The sequence below is a fragment of the Ranitomeya variabilis genome, chromosome 6 (genome assembly GCF_051348905.1).
Source record: "Ranitomeya variabilis isolate aRanVar5 chromosome 6, aRanVar5.hap1, whole genome shotgun sequence".
NCBI classification, from domain to species: Eukaryota; Metazoa; Chordata; class Amphibia; order Anura; family Dendrobatidae; genus Ranitomeya; species Ranitomeya variabilis.
The window spans coordinates 240029485-240048192 of NC_135237.1; the positions used below are offsets into that span (position 1 = coordinate 240029485).

Genomic DNA, 18708 nt, shown 5'->3' on the forward strand with positions numbered 1-18708 from the left:
GGCGGTAGTTTTGACTGATCACAAGAATTTAATTTATTTGGAGTCTGCCAGGCGCCTGAATCCTAGACAGGCACGTTGGTCGTTGTTCTTTTCCCGGTTTAATTTTGTGGTCTCGTACTTACCGGGTTCTAGGAATGTGAAAGCAGATGCTCTTTCTAGGAGTTTTGAGCCTGACTCTCCTGGGAATTCTGAACCTGCTGGTGTCCTTAAGGATGGAGTGGTTTTGTCTGCTGTCTCTCCAGATTTGCGACGTGCTTTGCAAGAATTTCAGGCGGACAGACCTGATCGTTGTCCGTCTGGTAGACTGTTTGTTCCTGACGAGTGGACCACTAGAGTCATCTCGGAAGTTCATTCTTCTACTCTGGCAGGTCATCCGGGAATTTTTGGCACCAGAGATTTGGTGGCTAGATCCTTCTGGTGGCCTTCCCTGTCTCGAGATGTGCGTGTTTTTGTGCAGTCTTGCGATGTGTGTGCTCGGGCCAAGCCTTGTTGTTCTAGGGCTAGTGGGTTGTTGTTGCCCTTGCCTATTCCAAAGAGGCCTTGGACGCACATCTCTAGGGACTTTATCTCGGATCTCCCTGTTTCTCAGAAGATGTCTGTCATCTGGGTGGTGTGTGACCGTTTTTCTAAAATGGTTCATTTGGTGCCATTGCCTAAGTTGCCTTCCTCATCTGAGTTGGTCCCTCTGTTTTTTCAAAATGTGGTTCGCTTGCATGGTATTCCGGAAAACATCGTTTCTGACAGGGGTACCCAGTTCGTGTCTAGATTTTGGCGGGCAGTCTGTGCCAGGTTGGGCATTGATTTGTCCTTTTCGTCTGCATTCCATCCTCAGACCAATGGCCAGACGGAGCGAACTAGTCAAACTTTGGAGACTTATTTGAGGTGTTTTGTGTCTGCGGATCAGGATGATTGGGTTGCCTTTCTGCCGTTGGCGGAGTTTGCTCTTAATAATCGGGCTAGTTCTGCCACTTTGGTTTCTCCTTTCTTTTGCAATTCAGGGTTTCATCCGCGTTTTTCATCTGGTCAGGTTGAATCTTCGGATTGTCCTGGAGTGGATGCGGTGTTGGATCGGTTGCATCAGATTTGGGGACAAGTGGTGGATAATTTGGAATTGTCCCAGGAGAGGACTCAGCAGTTTGCTAACCGTCGTCGTCGTGTTGGTCCCCACCTTCGCGTTGGGGACTTGGTGTGGTTGTCTTCCCGTTTTGTCCCTATGAGTGTTTCTTCTCCCAAATTTAAGCCTCGGTTCATCGGTCCTTATAGGATTTTGGAGATTCTTAACCCTGTTTCCTTTCGTTTGGACCTCCCGGCATCTTTCGCTATCCATAATGTGTTCCATCGGTCGTTGTTGCGGAGATATGAGGTACCGGTGGTTCCTTCTACTGAACCTCCTGCTCCTGTGCTGGTGGAGGGTGAATTGGAGTACGTCGTGGAGAAGATCTTGGACTCCCGTATTTCCAGACGGAGGCTTCAATATCTGGTTAAATGGAAAGGCTATGGTCAGGAAGATAATTCTTGGGTAACTGCCTCTGATGTTCATGCCTCGGATTTGGTTCGTGCCTTTCATAGGGCTCATCCAGATTGCCCTGGCGGTTCTTGTGAGGGTTCGGTGCCCCCTCCTTAAGGGGAGGGTACTGTTGTGTATCCGCTTTTTGGGCTCCCCTGGTGGTTGCTGGTGGTACTGGTGACTTGTTTGCACTTTGCTTCTTCTGTTCACCTGCTTCCATCAGTGTTGGGGAGTTTCCTATTTAGCCTTGCTCTCCAGTCATTTCCTTGCCGGTCATCATTGTAACCAGAGCCTTCGGTTGCATGTTCCTGCTACTAGTCTGCTGATCAGCTAAGTGGACTTTGTCCTTTTGTTTTGTACCTTTTGTCCAGTTTGCAGTTTTTGTAAGTCTCTGTAGCTGGAAGCTCTTGCGGGCTGAAATTGCCACTCCTGTGTCATGAGTTGACACAGGAGTCTTAAAGTAATTTCAGGATGGTTTTTGAAAGGGTTTTCAGTTGACCGTGAAGTCCTCTTTTGTATCCTTCTGCTATCTAGTAAGTGGACCTCTCTTTGCTAAATCTACTTTCATACTGTGTATGTCTTTTCCTCTTAATTCACCGTTATTACATGTGGGGGGCTGCTATCATCTTTTGGGGTATTTCCCTAGAGGTAAGCCAGGTCTGTTTCTTCCTCTACCAGGCGTAGTTAGTCCTCCGGCTGGTGCGTGGCATATAGGAAGCCGTAGGTATGCTCCCTGGCTACTGTTAGTTGTGTGGTAGATTTAGCTCACGGTCAACTCGAGTTTCCATCACCCGAGAGCTCGTTCGTTACTTATGTGTTTTTTACGTTCCCTTGCCATTGGGAACCATGACATATCGCCCTATATCACTTCTCCCCTATGCCTCAAAACTACTGGAACAACACGTCTACCTTGAACTGTCCTCCCATCTCTCTTCTTGCTCCCTCTTTGACCGCTTACAATCTGGCTTCCGGTCACACCATTCCACTGAAACTGCGCTAACTAAGGTCACCAATGACCTCTTAACCGCCAAGAGCAAGCGACACTACTCTGTTCTCCTCCTCCTCGACCTGTCGGCTGCCTTTGACACAGTGGACCATTCCCTATTATTACAGACCCTCTCATCCCTTGGCATCACAGACTTGGCCCTATCCTGGATCTCATCATACCTAACAGACCGGACATTCAGCGTCTCCCACTCACACACCACCTCCTCACCTCACCCCCTATCTGTCGGAGTCCCACAAGGTTCAGTCCTTGGGCCCCTGCTCTTCTCCATTTACACCTTTGGCCTGGGACAGCTCATAGAATCTCATGGCTTTCAGTATCACCTCTATGCTGATGACACACAGATCTACATCTCTGGACCAGATATCACCTCCCTACTAACCAGAATCCCTCAATGTCTGTCCACTATTTCATCCTTCTTCTCCGCTAAATTTCTGAAACTTAACATGGACAAAACAGAATTCATCATCTTTCCCCCATCTCACGTGACCCCCCCCAACGAACCTATCCATTACAGTAAATGGCTGCCCACTCTCCCCAGTCCCACAAGCTCGCTGCCTCGGGGTTATCCTTGATGCCGATCTCTCCTTCAAACCACATATCCAAGCCCTTTCCACTTCCTGCCGACTTCAACTCAAAAATATTGCATGAATCCGTCCATTCCTCAACCAAGAATCTGCAAAAACCCTAGTCCATGCCCTCATCATCTCTCGCCTTGACTACTGCAACCTCCTGCTCTGTGGCCTCCCCTCAAACACTCTCGCACCCCTCCAATCTATTCTAAACTCTGCTGCCCGACTAATCCACCTGTCCCCCCGCTATTCTCCGGCCTCTCCCCTCTGTCAATCCCTTCACTGGCTCCCCATTGCCCAGAGACTCCAGTACAAAACCCTAATCATGACGTACAAAGCCATCCACAACCTGTCTCCTCCTTACATCTGTGACCTCATCTCCCGGTACTTTCCTACACGCAACCTCCGATCCTCACAAGATCTCCTTCTCTACTTCCCTCTTATCTCCTCTTCCCACAATCGTATACAAGATTTCTCTCGCGTATCACCCCTACTCTGGAACCCTCTACCACAACACATCAGACTCTCGCCCACCATCGAAACCTTCAAAAAGAATCTGAAGACTCACCTCTTCCGACAAGCCTACAACCTGCAGTAACCACCGATCGACCAAACCGCTGCATGACCAGCTCTACCCTCACCTACTGTATCCTCACCCATCCCTTGTAGATTGTGAGCCTTCGCGGGCAGGGTCCTCTCTCCTACTGTACCAGTTATGACTTGTATTGTTCAAGATTATTGTACTTGTTTTTATTATGTATACCCCTCCTTACTTGTAAAGCGCCATGGAATAAATGGCGCTATAACAATAAATAAATAATAAATAATAAATAAATAATCAGCTGTTTCTCGGCATTTTCTCAGCCTTCTTGTACCTTCTGCTACATTTGCAAGTTCAAGACCCTAAAGACGACGACCCGGAAGACCACCCCTAAGATGACGACGACACCAGAGACGACAACCACTGAGATGACGACGACCCTGGAGACGATGACTCTGAAGACCACCCCGATGACGACGACCCCGGAGACGACGACCCTGGAGACGACGACGACATGGGAGACCGAGAAGCAGAAGAACAAGAGGCTGCAGAACAAAGAGCAGAAGAACATTAAGCATAACACTAAATATCAGAGCAAAAGATATTATCTTTATATTATAAGCAGAAGAAGACTAAGCAGTGTATGGGGGTGAGTCCGTTCCTCCTCGTGGTGCCCCTGGATAAAGCCTGATGCTGCAGGCCAAACTGAACGCGGACAAATGTAACTCTTTTGTGACAGGCAGAACAGAAGGTGTAATCTTCAAACTTTTAGAGATAACAACTACGGGAATGCCTGTCACAAATAAGAATATGATGAAGAAGTTGAATATGAAGAAGAATAATAGTTAAATAAAAAGAATATGAACAATGTAACAAAAAAAAATAATAGGTAGAAGATGAAGAAGAAGATGAATAAGGTGAAGAAGAAGTTGATGTCAAAGATGCTGATGATGATGAAGAAGAAAGTGTGGGAGAAGTAAAAAAGAGGGTGAAGGGCGTGGAAGTAGTGAAACATCAATATCTGACAAAATAAAAGAAATGAACATAGTCAATATCTTTGTAACTCCGAACGTCTTAAAATTTTTTTTAAATTCCTGCTATTCTATTTGATTGGGCTAAACCTCTATGCCTTTAATGTCTCCGCCACCTCCCCCAATACATCCTACATTATTCTTATTTGTTTTCCTTCATATTGAATGAACCTACAAGGAAAGAAAGGGTTTATTTTAATTCCGATATTTTCGTCCCATTGACTTGCATTGGTATCGGGTATCGGTATCGGCGAGATCCGATATTTTGCCGGTATCGGCCGATACTTTCCGATACCGATACTTTCCGATATCGGAAGGTATCGCTCAACACTAGTAGCAAGAGAAAATGGGCCACAAAATTTGTTGTGCAATTTCTCCAGAGGACACTGATACTCTGTATGTGGGGGAAACCCCACTGTTTGGGCACATGGCAGGGCTCAGAAGAGAGGGAGTACCATTTGACTTTTTGAACCCAAAATTGGCTGGAATCAATGGCGGGTGCCATATTGCATTTGGAAGCCCCTGATGCACCTAAAAAGTTGAAACCCCAAAATTCTAACTCCAACCCTAACACAGCCCTAACAGACCCTAATCCCAACCCTAACCCTAATCTCAACCCTAACCTCAACCCTAAAACTAACTCCATCACCACCCTATCCCCAACACGCCAAATGTATCCCCAACACAAGCGTAACCCAAACACAACCGTATTCCCAGCACAACCCTAAACCCAACACAATCCTAACCCCAACATAAACCTAACCCCCACACCACAACTATAACCCCAATGCCACAACCGTTACCTCAACACAACCCTAACCCTAGCCCCAACACTAGCCCTATCCCCAACCCTAACCCTATCCCCAACCGTAACCCTAGCTCAAACTCTAACCCTAGCCCAAACCGTAACCCTAGCTCTAACCCCAACCCTAGCCCTAATGGAAAAATGGAAATAAGCACTTTTTTTAATTTTAGTAATTTTACCTAGCTAAGGGGGTGATAAAGGGGGAGTTTGATTTACTATTTTCTTATTTTGATCACTGTGATAAGGTCTATCACAGTGATCAAAAACCTCCTATTGCTGCCTAGTGCTGGCTGGCAGATCTCGGCGGGCGCACTGCGCATGCACCCGCCATTTTCTTCCCTGAAGAAGACTCTGAGGACCGGGAAACAGAGCCCTGCTGGGTCCTCGAGGGACCCCATTTCTCTAGCTAGCTAATGCTATGCTATCATGGTATGCTAGCTCATTTCAGAGGAGAGAGAAATAAGTGGGAAATTGGACTTTTTTTGCGGTCACCATTATTAGGTGAATAATGGCGATCGCAATACTGGTGATGGTAAAAACTGACCCAAATCATGTTCTCCGGGGCCTCAGCTACCCCTAGTAGCCAAGACCCCAGAGATTTTCCAACGCTGTGGGGGTGCTTTACCCTTATTTTTCAGAGCTGTTAAAAAGTGGCACTGAAAAATAAGTACTCTTAACAGCTGCCATTAAAAGACGTATCGGTGATCGTTAAGGGGTTAATCCAGTAGCATAGCTACCGGGAGCAAGGGGTGCAGGCGCCCCTTGCTCGATGCTCTGAGGGGTCCCACCCAGAGCTACGCTACTGTAACTGTATTGGCACGTGCAGAGCGCGAATACAGTTACATTCTGCAGCAGAGCAGGGAGAATCATTCTTCCTGCTCTGCCACCCGGCCGCTATGGGGCCCCTGAGCAGGCGGGTCCCCCTGCTATGGGGCCCCCCACTGTCATCGGAAGATCAGCTGTACCGACATTTAGCCGATACAGCTGATCGCTACGCTCCTTCTCCCATCATCCCCCTGTCAGTGTCGGCGTCTGATGTTGCCGACACTGACAGCAGGCGTGATGACGTCACTGCCCGGCGCCCGCTGTCAGGAGATCAGTGGGAGCAGCGCAGGAACCAGGAAGAAGAGAGGTGAGTATTTCTTTATTTTTTTTATGGGTGCTGCCGCCTTATTACAGGGTCTGCCTATGGGGGGGCTGCCTTATTACAGGGTCTGACTATGGGGGCTGCCTTATTACAGGGTCTGACTATTTGGGCTGGCTTATTACAGGGTCTGACTATGGGGGCTGCCTTATTACAGGGTCTGACTGTAGGGGTGCTGCCTCATTAAAGGGTCTGACTACAGGGGTGCTGCCTCATTACAGGGTCTGACTATGGGGGTGCTGCCTTATTACAGGGTCTGACTATAGGGGTGCTGCCTTATTACAGGGTTTGACTATGGGGGTAATGCCTTATTACAGGGTCTGACTATGGGGTTGCTGCCTTATTACAGGGTCTGCCTATAGGGGTCCTGCCTTATTACAGGGTCTGACTATGGGGGCTGCCTTATTACAAGGTCTGACTATGGGGGTGCTGCCTTATTACTGGGTCTGCCTATAGGGGTGCTGCCTTATTATAGGGTCTGACTATAGGGGCTGCCTTATGCTATAGAGTCTGCCTATGGGGGCTGCCTTATGCTATAGAGTCTGTCTATGGGGAGTGCATTATACTATATTGTGGACTATTTGGTGCATTATGCTACTATATATGGAGGCTATCTAGGGGGCCATCATACAGTATGGAGATTACAGTGTGGGGGTCATTATACATTGTTGGAGCCATCAAACTGTTTGGGGGCTACTAAGGAGTCAGTATACTGTGTGGGTGGTACTATACAGTGAGGGGGCATTATACTGTGTATAAGAGAGCATCTTGCTGTGTATAGGGGAGCTGTATGGGGGGAGACTCGGGACATTATTAAATGTAAAGTGAGCACTTATTGTTATAGGGGAACTCAGGTTACTGTGGCTATTAAAGGGGCACACAGGGCAATATTACTTTCTAGGGGGCAAAATATGGGCACTGTTTTCTAGGGCACTGTTTTCTAGGGCACTTGCACCCAGTATTACTATATTATAGAGGGGTGCTTTAGAATTTAGAGGGCACAGAGAACCACACAGCAGGTGCAGTATTAGGGACATATACGGCAGCAGCGGCTCAGTATTGGGGTATCAGGTGCAGTAATAGGGACACAACTACAGCAGCAGCTCAGTATTGGGGTATCAGGGGCAGTAATAGGGACACATATGGCAGCAGCAGCTCAGTATTGGGGTATCAGGTGCAGTAATAGGGACATATACGGCAGCAGCGGCTCAGTATTGGGGTATCAGGTGCAGTAATAGGGACACATATGGCAGCAGCGGCTCATTATTGGGGTATCAGGTGGAGTAATAGGGACACATACGGCAGCAGCGGCTCAGTATTGGGTATCAGGTGCAGTAATAGGAACATAACTGCTGCAGCGGCTCAGTATTGGGGTATCAGGGGCAGTAATAGGGACATGTATGGCAGCAGTGGCTCAGTATTGGGGTATAAGGTGCAGTAATAGGGACATATACGTCAGAGGCGGCTCAGTATTGGGGTATCAGCAGGATGAGGAGTTTGTGCAGGTTGGAGATAGATGGTGATGGGGCTGGAATGTGAGAATATAATATTAGGGACACATACAGCAGCAGCGGCTCAGTATTGGGGTATCAGGTGGAGTAATAGGGACACATGGCAGCAGCGGCTCAGTATTGGGGTATCAGGTGGAGTAATAGGGGCACAGCGGCAGCAGCGGCTCAGTATTGGGGTATCAAGGGCAGTAATAGGGACACATACGGCAGCAGAGGCTCAGTATAGGGGTATCAGCAGGATGAGGAGTTTGTGCATGTTGGAGATAGATGGTGATGGGGCTGGAGTGTGAGAAGTTAAATGTGTCTTTGTTGTATTCTCTGCAGATGTGTTTTAGCTGGAAGAAGTTGTCATGTCGGTCTGGGCCAGATGGAAAAGACCGGAAAAATGAAACGATTCCATCAGAAAGAACGTCAGCGGTAAGACATTATCTGTAACTGTGTTGTGATTTGTTATATGTTCTGTAGGGCTGGTATCTACCACTGACCGTATGGCGGTAATATCCATGTTGGTCTTTATATAGAAATTATCTTCAGTAACAGCGTGGTCATCTGCTGAGGTTCTCCTCCACTATTAGGGCACGTCACTGAGTTGTAATCAAGGTTCCCTGGATAGGGGCCCACTCAGAAGTTTTGCCCCCCCCCCCCCCGAACCAAAACCCTAGCTACGCCTTTGGGTTAATCAATATGCACTTAAAGTGCAGACTCTCAGCCTAATTGGAGCAATGGTGTAGGAATTACAGCTCTTTAACATATAGCTGCCTCTTTTACAAGGGCCCAAAGGTAATTGGACAATTATCTCAAAAGCTCACCAAGGACAACATCTGCAAGGAGTTTGTATGTTCTCACTGTGTTTGTGTGGGTTTCCTCTGGCTTCCTGCCACACTCCAAAGACATACTGATAAGGATTCTAGATTGTGAGCTCCATTGGGGACAGTGATGATAATGCATGCAAAGCGCTGTGGACTTAAGAGTGCTATGTAAGTGAGTCTAATAAATAAATACATTTTCAAACATTATAGCTGTCAGGACTCTGAACATTTTTATTATCTTTTGTGCATTACTGCCCTTTTCCAAGATGGCGTCTTTGGTCTCATGTGCACTGTGTCTTCCTGCTATAAAACTCCACCCCAGCCTTCAGTCTGTGCTAGAGTATTCTGCCTTGCATCCAGCTCCTGACTCTGGTGACTCCCTGGCTATATACCTGCTCCTGTGAACCTGTGTGGTGATCCTGCTACTCTGCTCTGCGTTCCTGCTGCATACACCAGTTTCCAGTAATCCTCCTTCATCTGCTGCTTGTGTTTACTTCCATCTGCATTTGCTGGACATGTAAGCTGTTGCTGCTCTGCAAAAACCTGAGACTATTAACCAGGCCTCCCTGGTTGTGCTAAGATATTATTTGAACTACCTTATAAGCATATCTATCTGTGTTTGGACAAAGACAAGGAATTATTCATGTTAAGTATCCTCAGGAATAACTGTGCTTCATAGACTTTCTGCTTGATGGCATTTTCCTCTGAAGTTTCCTATAGACTGTTAAGCTGTGTTTAATATTTACACCAAGTGTTATGGACTTGAGTTTCTCTCTGCACCTGTTTGAATCACCGTGTGATAATACAGACTTTTCCACTTATAAATCTGTGTCCTGTAGTTGTCTTGTTCCATGCAAAGAGTCTCCTGAGTTATCCCCTATAATTATTACAATAGCTCAATAAATGTACAAACTCAAGTCTCCAGATCCTTAAAGGTGATGTCATTTTTACTTCATTTTAACAACTGTGTTGGTGACATGTAGTTATTGCACTTACTAGCACATAAATATTACAAATTACTTGTATGTAACCCCTTCTCATGTACAGCACCATGGAATCAATGGTGCTATATAAATAAATAATAATAATAATTTACAATTTCTCTCTGATACTGTTATTTTTAGGTCTTACTTTATATTCTATAACTTTGAGGCCTATGAAAACGTAAATAATTTCTTTATTAATGCATGTTTTTAAAATAGGTTCTCTTTTTAGGTATATTCATGTAGACCCTTTCCCATGCTGGCTTATCCATACATGACTGCTGAAAGATCTGTAATTTCATCAAATAATTATATTTTTCCATAATAATTTACAAGAATACCAGCTTTTCTCAATCTTTAAAACGAAGTAGAAATGGGTAATAAATACTGCTTATCAATCCCGTCAGTAGAAGTTTCAATAACCCTGTTATAGACAGGCTGTTGGAGAATGTGCAGCAAAGTACAGTAGTCTGTAGCCTGTGAGAGAGAGCTATGGTGACACCATCATCAATGTTAGTGCTCTGCTGCTGACTGATAAGCAGCATATTGTAGATATGGTGGGACCTAACCATTGGGACTCCACCTGATCACAAGAATCGGGGTTTCAAAGTCACCTTTGTAAATGTAACAGTAGTGAGCATGTGCAGGCATTGCTTTATTCACTGAAACAGTGGCGGTCGAGCATGTTCACTACTGCTGGTTGATGCTGCTGGGAGTAAATTTGGCACCGCTCTTGGGTATGTTTTTGGAGCTCTCTGGTAAAGTTCTTGCATCACCATAAAGTGGTCAATGAGGCCTGAGTATAAAAAGTTTGAGAAGCCCGAAATTGGCATTGATTTCTTAATATATTTCATACTGAATTTTCAATAGATTTAACCTAAACCAGAAAATAGAACATATACCAAAACCACCCCAAATTTTGTCATGTAATTTTCAAGACCGTGTTTGTGGAACCACTTTGCCACGGACCGTGGAGACCCTGGAGGGGCGTGACTAAGCGATCACCTGACTATTCACTAAAGCCTCTGATGGTGAGGTTAGACTTGGCTCCCGATGAATGCCAGGTGCCACTCCAGGACAGAACAATGGTTGCGCCAGAATGGCTGACCCAGAAGGACAGGTTGGATGGAGAAGCAGGCAGATCTTGCATTAGAGTGCAGTAGGCAGGATTTGCATCAGAGTATAGCAGGATTTGTACTGGTATGCGACCTTACAAAACTTAGACTGAAACAGGAAGTTTGCTCAGGCACATCCCCAGTGGGGAGGAATCAATATATACCTAATGTCCCACAGCTATTGGCTGGGGAGGAAATAGCAATTGCATGCGCTGACCCTTTAAAGAGGGTGGAAGTACATGCACGCGTGCCCTAAGGATATGGCTAGAGGACCGGCTGGAAGCATGCAGAGCATGGGGAAGGGAAGAACTGACCACAGTACGGGTGAGTGAAGAGACACGCCGGAGACCTTGCCTGTCAGAGCAGGACTCCGGCGTGATGCTATCAATAATATACCAGCAAAATGATAATGCAATGTCTAAATTGATCATTGTAGTTTAATTTGTAACAATGACCCAATTTTATCATTTTATCATAACAATTTCACAAAAACAGAAGTTTCAGGAGCCCTCCCTACACTTACCTTTGCTCCCTTTTGACCAGGAAGTCCAATTATACCATCCGTTCCCAAAGATCCAGGTAAGCCCTATAAAATAGCAGTAAAAAAATAATAACATAAGTTAAATTTAAATCAATTACATTATTTCTCATGGTATTGGAATATGTATTGTGACTAGCAACATTGCCACTTACACATCACCTGCAGTAGTGAACTATTGAAGCCTCTGAGATCCCAGGAGTACAATCATTATTAACCATTGGTGTAAGTGAAGTTCTATGTCTGTAAGACAAAGTATGACTGCTAGTGTTGAGCATTCCGATACCGCAAGTATCGGGTATCGGCCGATATTTGCTGTATCGGAATTCCGATACCGAGATCCGATACTTTTGTGGTATCGGGTATCGGTATCGAAACAACATTAATGTAAAAATGTGTAAAAGAGAGAATTAAAATAAAAAATATTGCTATACTCACCTCTCCGACGCAGCCTGCACCTTACCGAGGGAAGCGGCAGCGTTCTTTGTTTAAAATTCGCGCTTTTCTTTCCTTACGTGAAGTCCCGGCTTTGTGATTGGTTGCGTCGCAGTCACATGGGCGACGCAACCAATCACAAGCCGTGATGTCACGGGAGGCTGGACACGCGCGCATTTTAAAATGCGCGCTTGTCCAGCCTCCCGTGACGTCCCGGCTTGTGATTGGTTGCGTCGCGATCAACCAATCACAAGCCGGGAGGCTGGACACGCGCGCATTTTAAAAGGCGCGCTTGTCCAGCCTCCCGTGACGTCCCGGCTTGTGATTGGTTGCGTCGCGATCAACCAATCACAAGCCGGGAGGCTGGACACGCGCGCATTTTAAAATGCGCGCTTGTCCAGCCTCCCGTGACGTCCCGGCTTGTGATTGGTTGCGTCGCGATCAACCAATCACAAGCCGGGAGGCTGGACAAGCGCGCATTTTAAATTGCGCGCGTGTCCAGCCTCCCGGCTTGTGATTGGTTGACCGCGAAGCAACCAATCACAAGCCGGGACGTCACGGAAGGTTGGACAAGCGCGCATTTTAAAATGCGCGCGTGTCCAGCCTCCCGGCTTGTGATTGGTTGACCGCGACGCAACCAATCACAAAGCCGGGACGTAATTTTAAAATCCTGAAGGACCTGAAATTACGTCACGGCTTGCTGTGATTGGTTGCGTCGCCCATGTGACTGCGACGCAACCAATTACAACGCCGGAACGTAATTTTAAAATCCTGAAGGACCTGAAATTACGTCACGGCTTGCTGTGATTGGTTGCGTCCCGGCCACATGGGCGGCACGCGACCAATCACAAGCCGGGACTTCACGTAAAGGAAAGAAAAGCGCGAATTTTAAACAAAGAACGCTGCCGCTTCCCTCGGTAAGGTGCAGGCTGCGTCGGAGAGGTGAGTATAGCAATATTTTTTATTTTAATTCTTTCTTTTACACATTAATATGGTTCCCAGGGCCTGAAGGAGAGTTTCCTCTCCTTCAGACCCTGGGAACCATCAGGGATACCGTCCGATACATGAGTCCCATTGACTTGTATTGGTATCGGGTATCGGTATCGGATTGGATCCGATACTTTGCCGGTATCGGCCGATACTTTCCGATACCGATACTTTCAAGTATCGGACGGTATCGCTCAACACTAATGACTGCTATACCTAACCTAATATATTGTTTTCCAATACAACTAACACACCACTATAAAGGCAGAAAAGATGAGGTTATTTGGAATGAGCACAACAAAGCCAATGCTATAATAAGCTCTAAATTTATTTGGATGACATATGAAGAACTGAAAACTTGACTAGGAGTCCAGACTGTGGAGACCTGGGTGTCGTAACCAGTGCCTTCCCCCCTCCCGTCACTCCCGTAATGAAACACACACAGTCCTAGGTGGGTTGAACAGGTCGGTCACAGTTTATTGATTAAATAAGCAGAGAAAGGGCAATTACATATCGTAACGGCCGCTCGTGCCGAGCTCCTGTCCGTGATTGACAGGGGAATTGGCCCAACGAGCGGCTACGACCTTTGCCCTCCTCCGCTTTTTCCGCTGTGACTTAATAAAGGCTACTAGGGTTAGTTATATCACCTACGTATATACATTTTTTTTTTTTTTTTTTGTAAAATATTCCAATAGCATTTACAAATTTACATCATCCTGCAGGTTAGTACCATCTTTAGCCTTTAAAAAGGGAGGGAGGGTGGGACAAAAGCTTCCAGGTGTCCGCCGGGAGGAAAAGAGAAAGTTCCCGGCCGGACACCTGGATTTAACCCCTGTAGGAGTGGCCGCAGGACCCCTCCAGTGACCACTGGCCAGCCGGGGGTCTTCCAATTAGTGCATCACTAAGGGGGAGTGATGCCAGGGGGGGGGGAACTGGCACTGACAACCTTTCCGTGCTGCTCTATCAGTGTGCTCCCCAGTCAGAGACGCGCACCTTATACAGTACCGCGTCTGCCAGACTGTGGAGACCTGGGTGTCGTAACCAGTGCCTTCCCCCCTCCCGTCACTCCCGTAATGAAACACACACAGTCCTAGGTGGGTTGAACAGGTCGGTCACAGTTTATTAATTAAATAAGCAGAGAAAGGGCAATTACATATCGTAACGGCCGCTCGCGCCGAGCTCCTGTCCGTGATAGACAGGGGAATTGGCCCAACAAGCGGCTACGACCTTTGCCCTCCTCCGCTTCTTCTGCCACGGAGGATCCCGTGTATTACCTACGCGGGACTCCGACCCCACCCATCGATGTTAGGGCCTGTTCGACCCCATCCTGTAAACCAGACAGAAAAATATCGAGGCCAATGTCCGTTAGGTGAACTCCGTCCGGTCTTAATTGTGGCGTGTTATTCCTTTGTAGGTATTGGTGACGAATCGCGATACCGCCTCTTCCTCTCACATATTTTCCGATCCGAGCATTGAATTTCACCCTCGTCCGTTCTATGGCTTTTTTATCTCTTGCACCGCGCCAAACGGCCCGTGGTGTTATCTCCGACCACACCAGTTTCATGTTCCTGAACAGACTGCTGAACCGTTCCATATCCGTTGTCACCCATTTGTACAACTCTGCCATCTTTTGTTTGCCCAGGTCATTGCCACCCACGTGTAACACCATTATCACCGGGTGTTCCGCCATCCTTGCTATGCCCACCATCTCCTTGAACACCTGTTTCCACTGGAGGCCTCTGATACCCCTCCAGTTAACTTTTATTCCCGGGATGTAAAGATTTGTTCCTCCTGGCCGCAGTTTGGCCCTTTTTACGTAGGAATCTCCTACCACCCAAACTTCAACCCCTGTAAGAGACAACACATGTTAATTAAGCAAGTCGGGTCTTATGTATCTGGCGAAGCATGCGGACTTCCACCGACCCATTCTCTGCACTTCGGCCTCTGACACTCCTGCCCTAGCTGCCTCTGTGGCCGCCCCTATCCGGAACGAATGTGTTCCGTACTCCTTTGGATTTGCGCCGGTTTTTTCCAAGCATAGCTTGAACATTGCCTGGAATTGATATTTGGTCAGAGGGGACCCGTCTGTATGAGTGAAGAAAAATCTACCAGCGTGTCTTATTGCGGCATATCTTTTAACCATTTTTAGAGGGCAAGCTGGGCCCTCTGTAGAGTTAACCAGGACCCATGTGCCCCTACCGGTGGGATCGCATTTGGATTTTCTAACCCTGATGCGCAGGGCGTCGCTGCATATAACTATGTCCTCATTAATTAGGCCTCCTTCCGACGCGTTTTTTGACCGCGGTAGCAATTCACTGATACGCAGTGCCCCAAAAAATACGGTCGCAAAAGCTGCCGATATGAGGGCCACCTCATATTGCGATGAGCAGATTGACGGGGATATCGCAATCAGGTCCTGCAATAGTCTCAGAGAAATGGGGCGGCGACATTCTTGGCTTGGCTGAAGCCTTTTCCAACTTTTTATGGCTTGTCTTATGCAGAAGGATTTAGTTACGTCTACCCATCCCAATAATTGAAAGAAAAATGCTAGCCCCGATAATTTCCGTTGTGCCGCCGTGCCCGACGCCCCGCCTTCCCTCATCCGTAATAGGAAATCAGTTGTCACCGCGCTTCGTGCTTGGTCGCATTTATCAACTGGCCTACCCTGAATTATTGAGCACCACTCCTCCCAAGCCTTACCATACACCTGCCAGGTAGCTGGCGAAATGGAGGCCCGGATTAAGGGCATCAATGATTGGCCACTGTGTCCCACAGGGACAGTGGACACAGAATACCCCGGGGTGGCGCGTTGGGCTGCTGGATTCTGAAAGCCTGCCAATTGGAAAATAACAATGGGTTAATTATATTATCATCTACTTCCGCCACCACGATGGCTCTACACCAAATATTGTTTTCTAGACTGTGACAAAACACTCCGGGATCGCCTTTGCTGGGGTCAAAGGTCACGTGGTTTGTGCATTGAACTCTGAGGCGACAGCAGGTTTCCAAGTTGACTGACCTTAGGTCAGGTTTATTAAAGTGAAAGCAAATACAGAAAACAAAGCATAAAAATAAATCCTAGCCTGTCCGGCGCAAACTAAACAAATACGTTGCTATCTAACAACTGGGGGGGCTTCTCCCTCCCAGCTAACATTACACAGATCATGAGCACAGCTCTCACTCACGTTTGACTCACACAGACAGGCATTCTGTGTGCCCCAGGCTGACGCTGAAAACCCCCAGCTGGTCATCCTTTATTCCTACACTTATTAACCCCTGAGTATCCTGAAAATACTGAGCGGCCTAATTCACATAGGACAAGTACCTGGGCGAGATATACCTGCCCCCGACTACCAGACCGAGATGACTCTTTCAAGACATATCAGCGCTAAACGGCGCAAGAGAGCGAGTATGGGCAGGGATGAAGAAGACATGTGATTTAGACTCTTTGCCGTTTTCAAATTTTTTGTTTGGAAACGAATGTTCGTGTTTCTCAACTGAACGGCCCATATCTCCAACGCTGCTACTACCGCAAGCAATTCACATAGAGCTGGGTCTTGCCCCCACTTTGTTGTCGTCCATCTCTCTGGCCATACATATCCTCCCCCCCTGCTCAGACCACTCAGGTCGAGCAAGAATACTCTCGAAACAGTGTACTCGGGACAGGGCATCAGCGTTCCCCATCTGCACCCCGGGGCGGTGCTCCACCGTGAAAGGGTAAGCCTGCAGGGCAAGGAACCACCGGGTTACCCGACTATTACGGTCCTTGTGGAGGTGCATCCACTTGAGAGGGGCATGGTCCGTGACCAGCCTAAACTTCCTACCTGCCAGGTAATATTTGAGGGAGTCGAGAGCCCATTTGACGGCTAGGCACTCTTTTTCAACCACGGCATACCTCTGCTCATGTACGTTCAGTTTCCGACTGAGGTAGAGGACCGGGTGTTCGACTCCGTCCCTTACCTGGGAAAGTACAGCTCCGACACCAGTATCAGAAGCATCAGTTTGCACCACAAACTCGCTGCTGAAATCAGGAGTCACTAGTACGGGCTGAGAGCACAAAGCCCGTTTCAGACTGTGGAAGGCCTCTTCAGCCGCTGAGGTCCATTTTACCATGACGGAATCCCTCCCTTTGGTAAGATCCGTCAAGGGGGTAGCCATGGCGCAAAGTTGGGTATGAACCGGCGATAATAGCCGGCAATGCCCAGGAAAGCTCGAACTTGTTTCTTGTTCACTGGTTGCGGCCAGCCTTGAATTGCCTGTATTTTGTCGATCTGGGGTTTAACCACTCCTCTGCCAATCACGTAGCCCAAGTATCGGGCTTCTTCAAGGCCGATGTGACATTTCTTGGGATTCGCCGTTAAGCCTGCATCTCTCAGGTCATCAATCACCGCCTGTACCTTCCGGAGGTGAGCTTCCCAGTCCATGCTGTAAATTATGATGTCGTCTAGGTAGGCAGAAGCGTACTGCCTGTGGGGCCTCAAGACTCGATCCATCAATCTCTGGAACGTTGCTGGGGCTCCGTGAAGTCCAAACGGCATGTAGATATACTGGAACAGCCCTTCCAGTGTAGCAAATGCCGTCTTCTCTCTGGCCGCCTCGGCCAGAGGGATCTGCCAGTACCCCTTTGTTAGAACCAGGGTCGTAATGTATCAGGCTTTACCAAGCCGGTCGATCAACTCATCGACCCGGGGCATAGGGTACGCATCAAATTTAGAAACCGCATTCAGTTTCCTAAAGTCATTGCAAAACCGTATAGAGCCATCCGGCTTAGGTATCAACACGATTGGACTGGACCAGGCGCTGTGTGACTCTTCAATGACTCCTAAGTCCAACATTGCCTTCACCTCCCGGGAGACGGCTTCACGGCGTGCTTCTGGAATCCGGTAGGGCTTCACATGAACTGTGACACCAGGCTCTGTGACAATCTCATGTTTCACTAGCCTAGTCTGGCCAGGTTTTTCCGAGAAAAACTGTTGGTTCTGTAACAAAAACTGCTTAACCTCAGATTTTTGTCGTTCAGAGAGAGTCTCGGCAATCTGCACCTCCGGTACGGTCGGTGAGCAAACCGGACGGGGCAGATCCGCTGTTAGGGCAGCGCGGTCTTTCCAGGGTTTTATCAGATTCACATGATAAATCTGTTCTGGTTTTCTCTTACCAGGCTGGTGCACTTTATAGTTCACTTCACCAACACGTTCCACGACCTCAAAGGGGCCCTGCCATTTCACCAGAAATTTACTATCCACCGTAGGAATTAGGATCAACACCCTATCCCCGGGTGCAAACGTACGGACCTTGGCGCCTCTATCATAACTTTGCCTCTGGGCTCCCTGGGCCTGTAACATATGTTCCCTAACAAGGGGCATGACAGCAGCAATCCGGTCCTGCATTTGCGTTACATGGTCTATCACCGTTTTAAAGGGAGTGACTTGACCTTCCCAGGTTTCTTTTGCGACCTCCAACAGTCCACGGGGACGACGGGCGTATAATAGCTCGAAAGGCGAGAATCCTGTGGAAGACTGGGGAACTTCCCTAATGGCAAACAGCAAATAGGGTAACAAGTAATCCCAGTTCTTCCCATCTTTGTCTATCGCCTTCCGGAGCATCTGTTTTAAGGTTTTATTGAACCGCTCAACCAGGCCATCTGTTTGAGGGTGATAGACAGACGTACGCAACTGGTCTATTTGCAAGAGTCTGCAGAGCTCCTTCATCACCCTTGACATAAAG

The 18708-nt window shown here is 47.6% G+C and overlaps 1 protein-coding gene across 1 annotated transcript in view; it reads right to left on the reverse strand.

The window, feature by feature from the left end:
• COL15A1 (collagen type XV alpha 1 chain) overlaps positions 1–18708 on the reverse strand; it is a 1855347-nt gene that overhangs the window by 1099907 nt on the left and 736732 nt on the right. The window contains exon 12 of the mRNA XM_077269528.1: positions 11548–11610. Within this exon, the coding sequence (XP_077125643.1) occupies positions 11548–11610 (63 nt within the window). The remainder of the gene's footprint in view (positions 1–11547; positions 11611–18708) is intronic.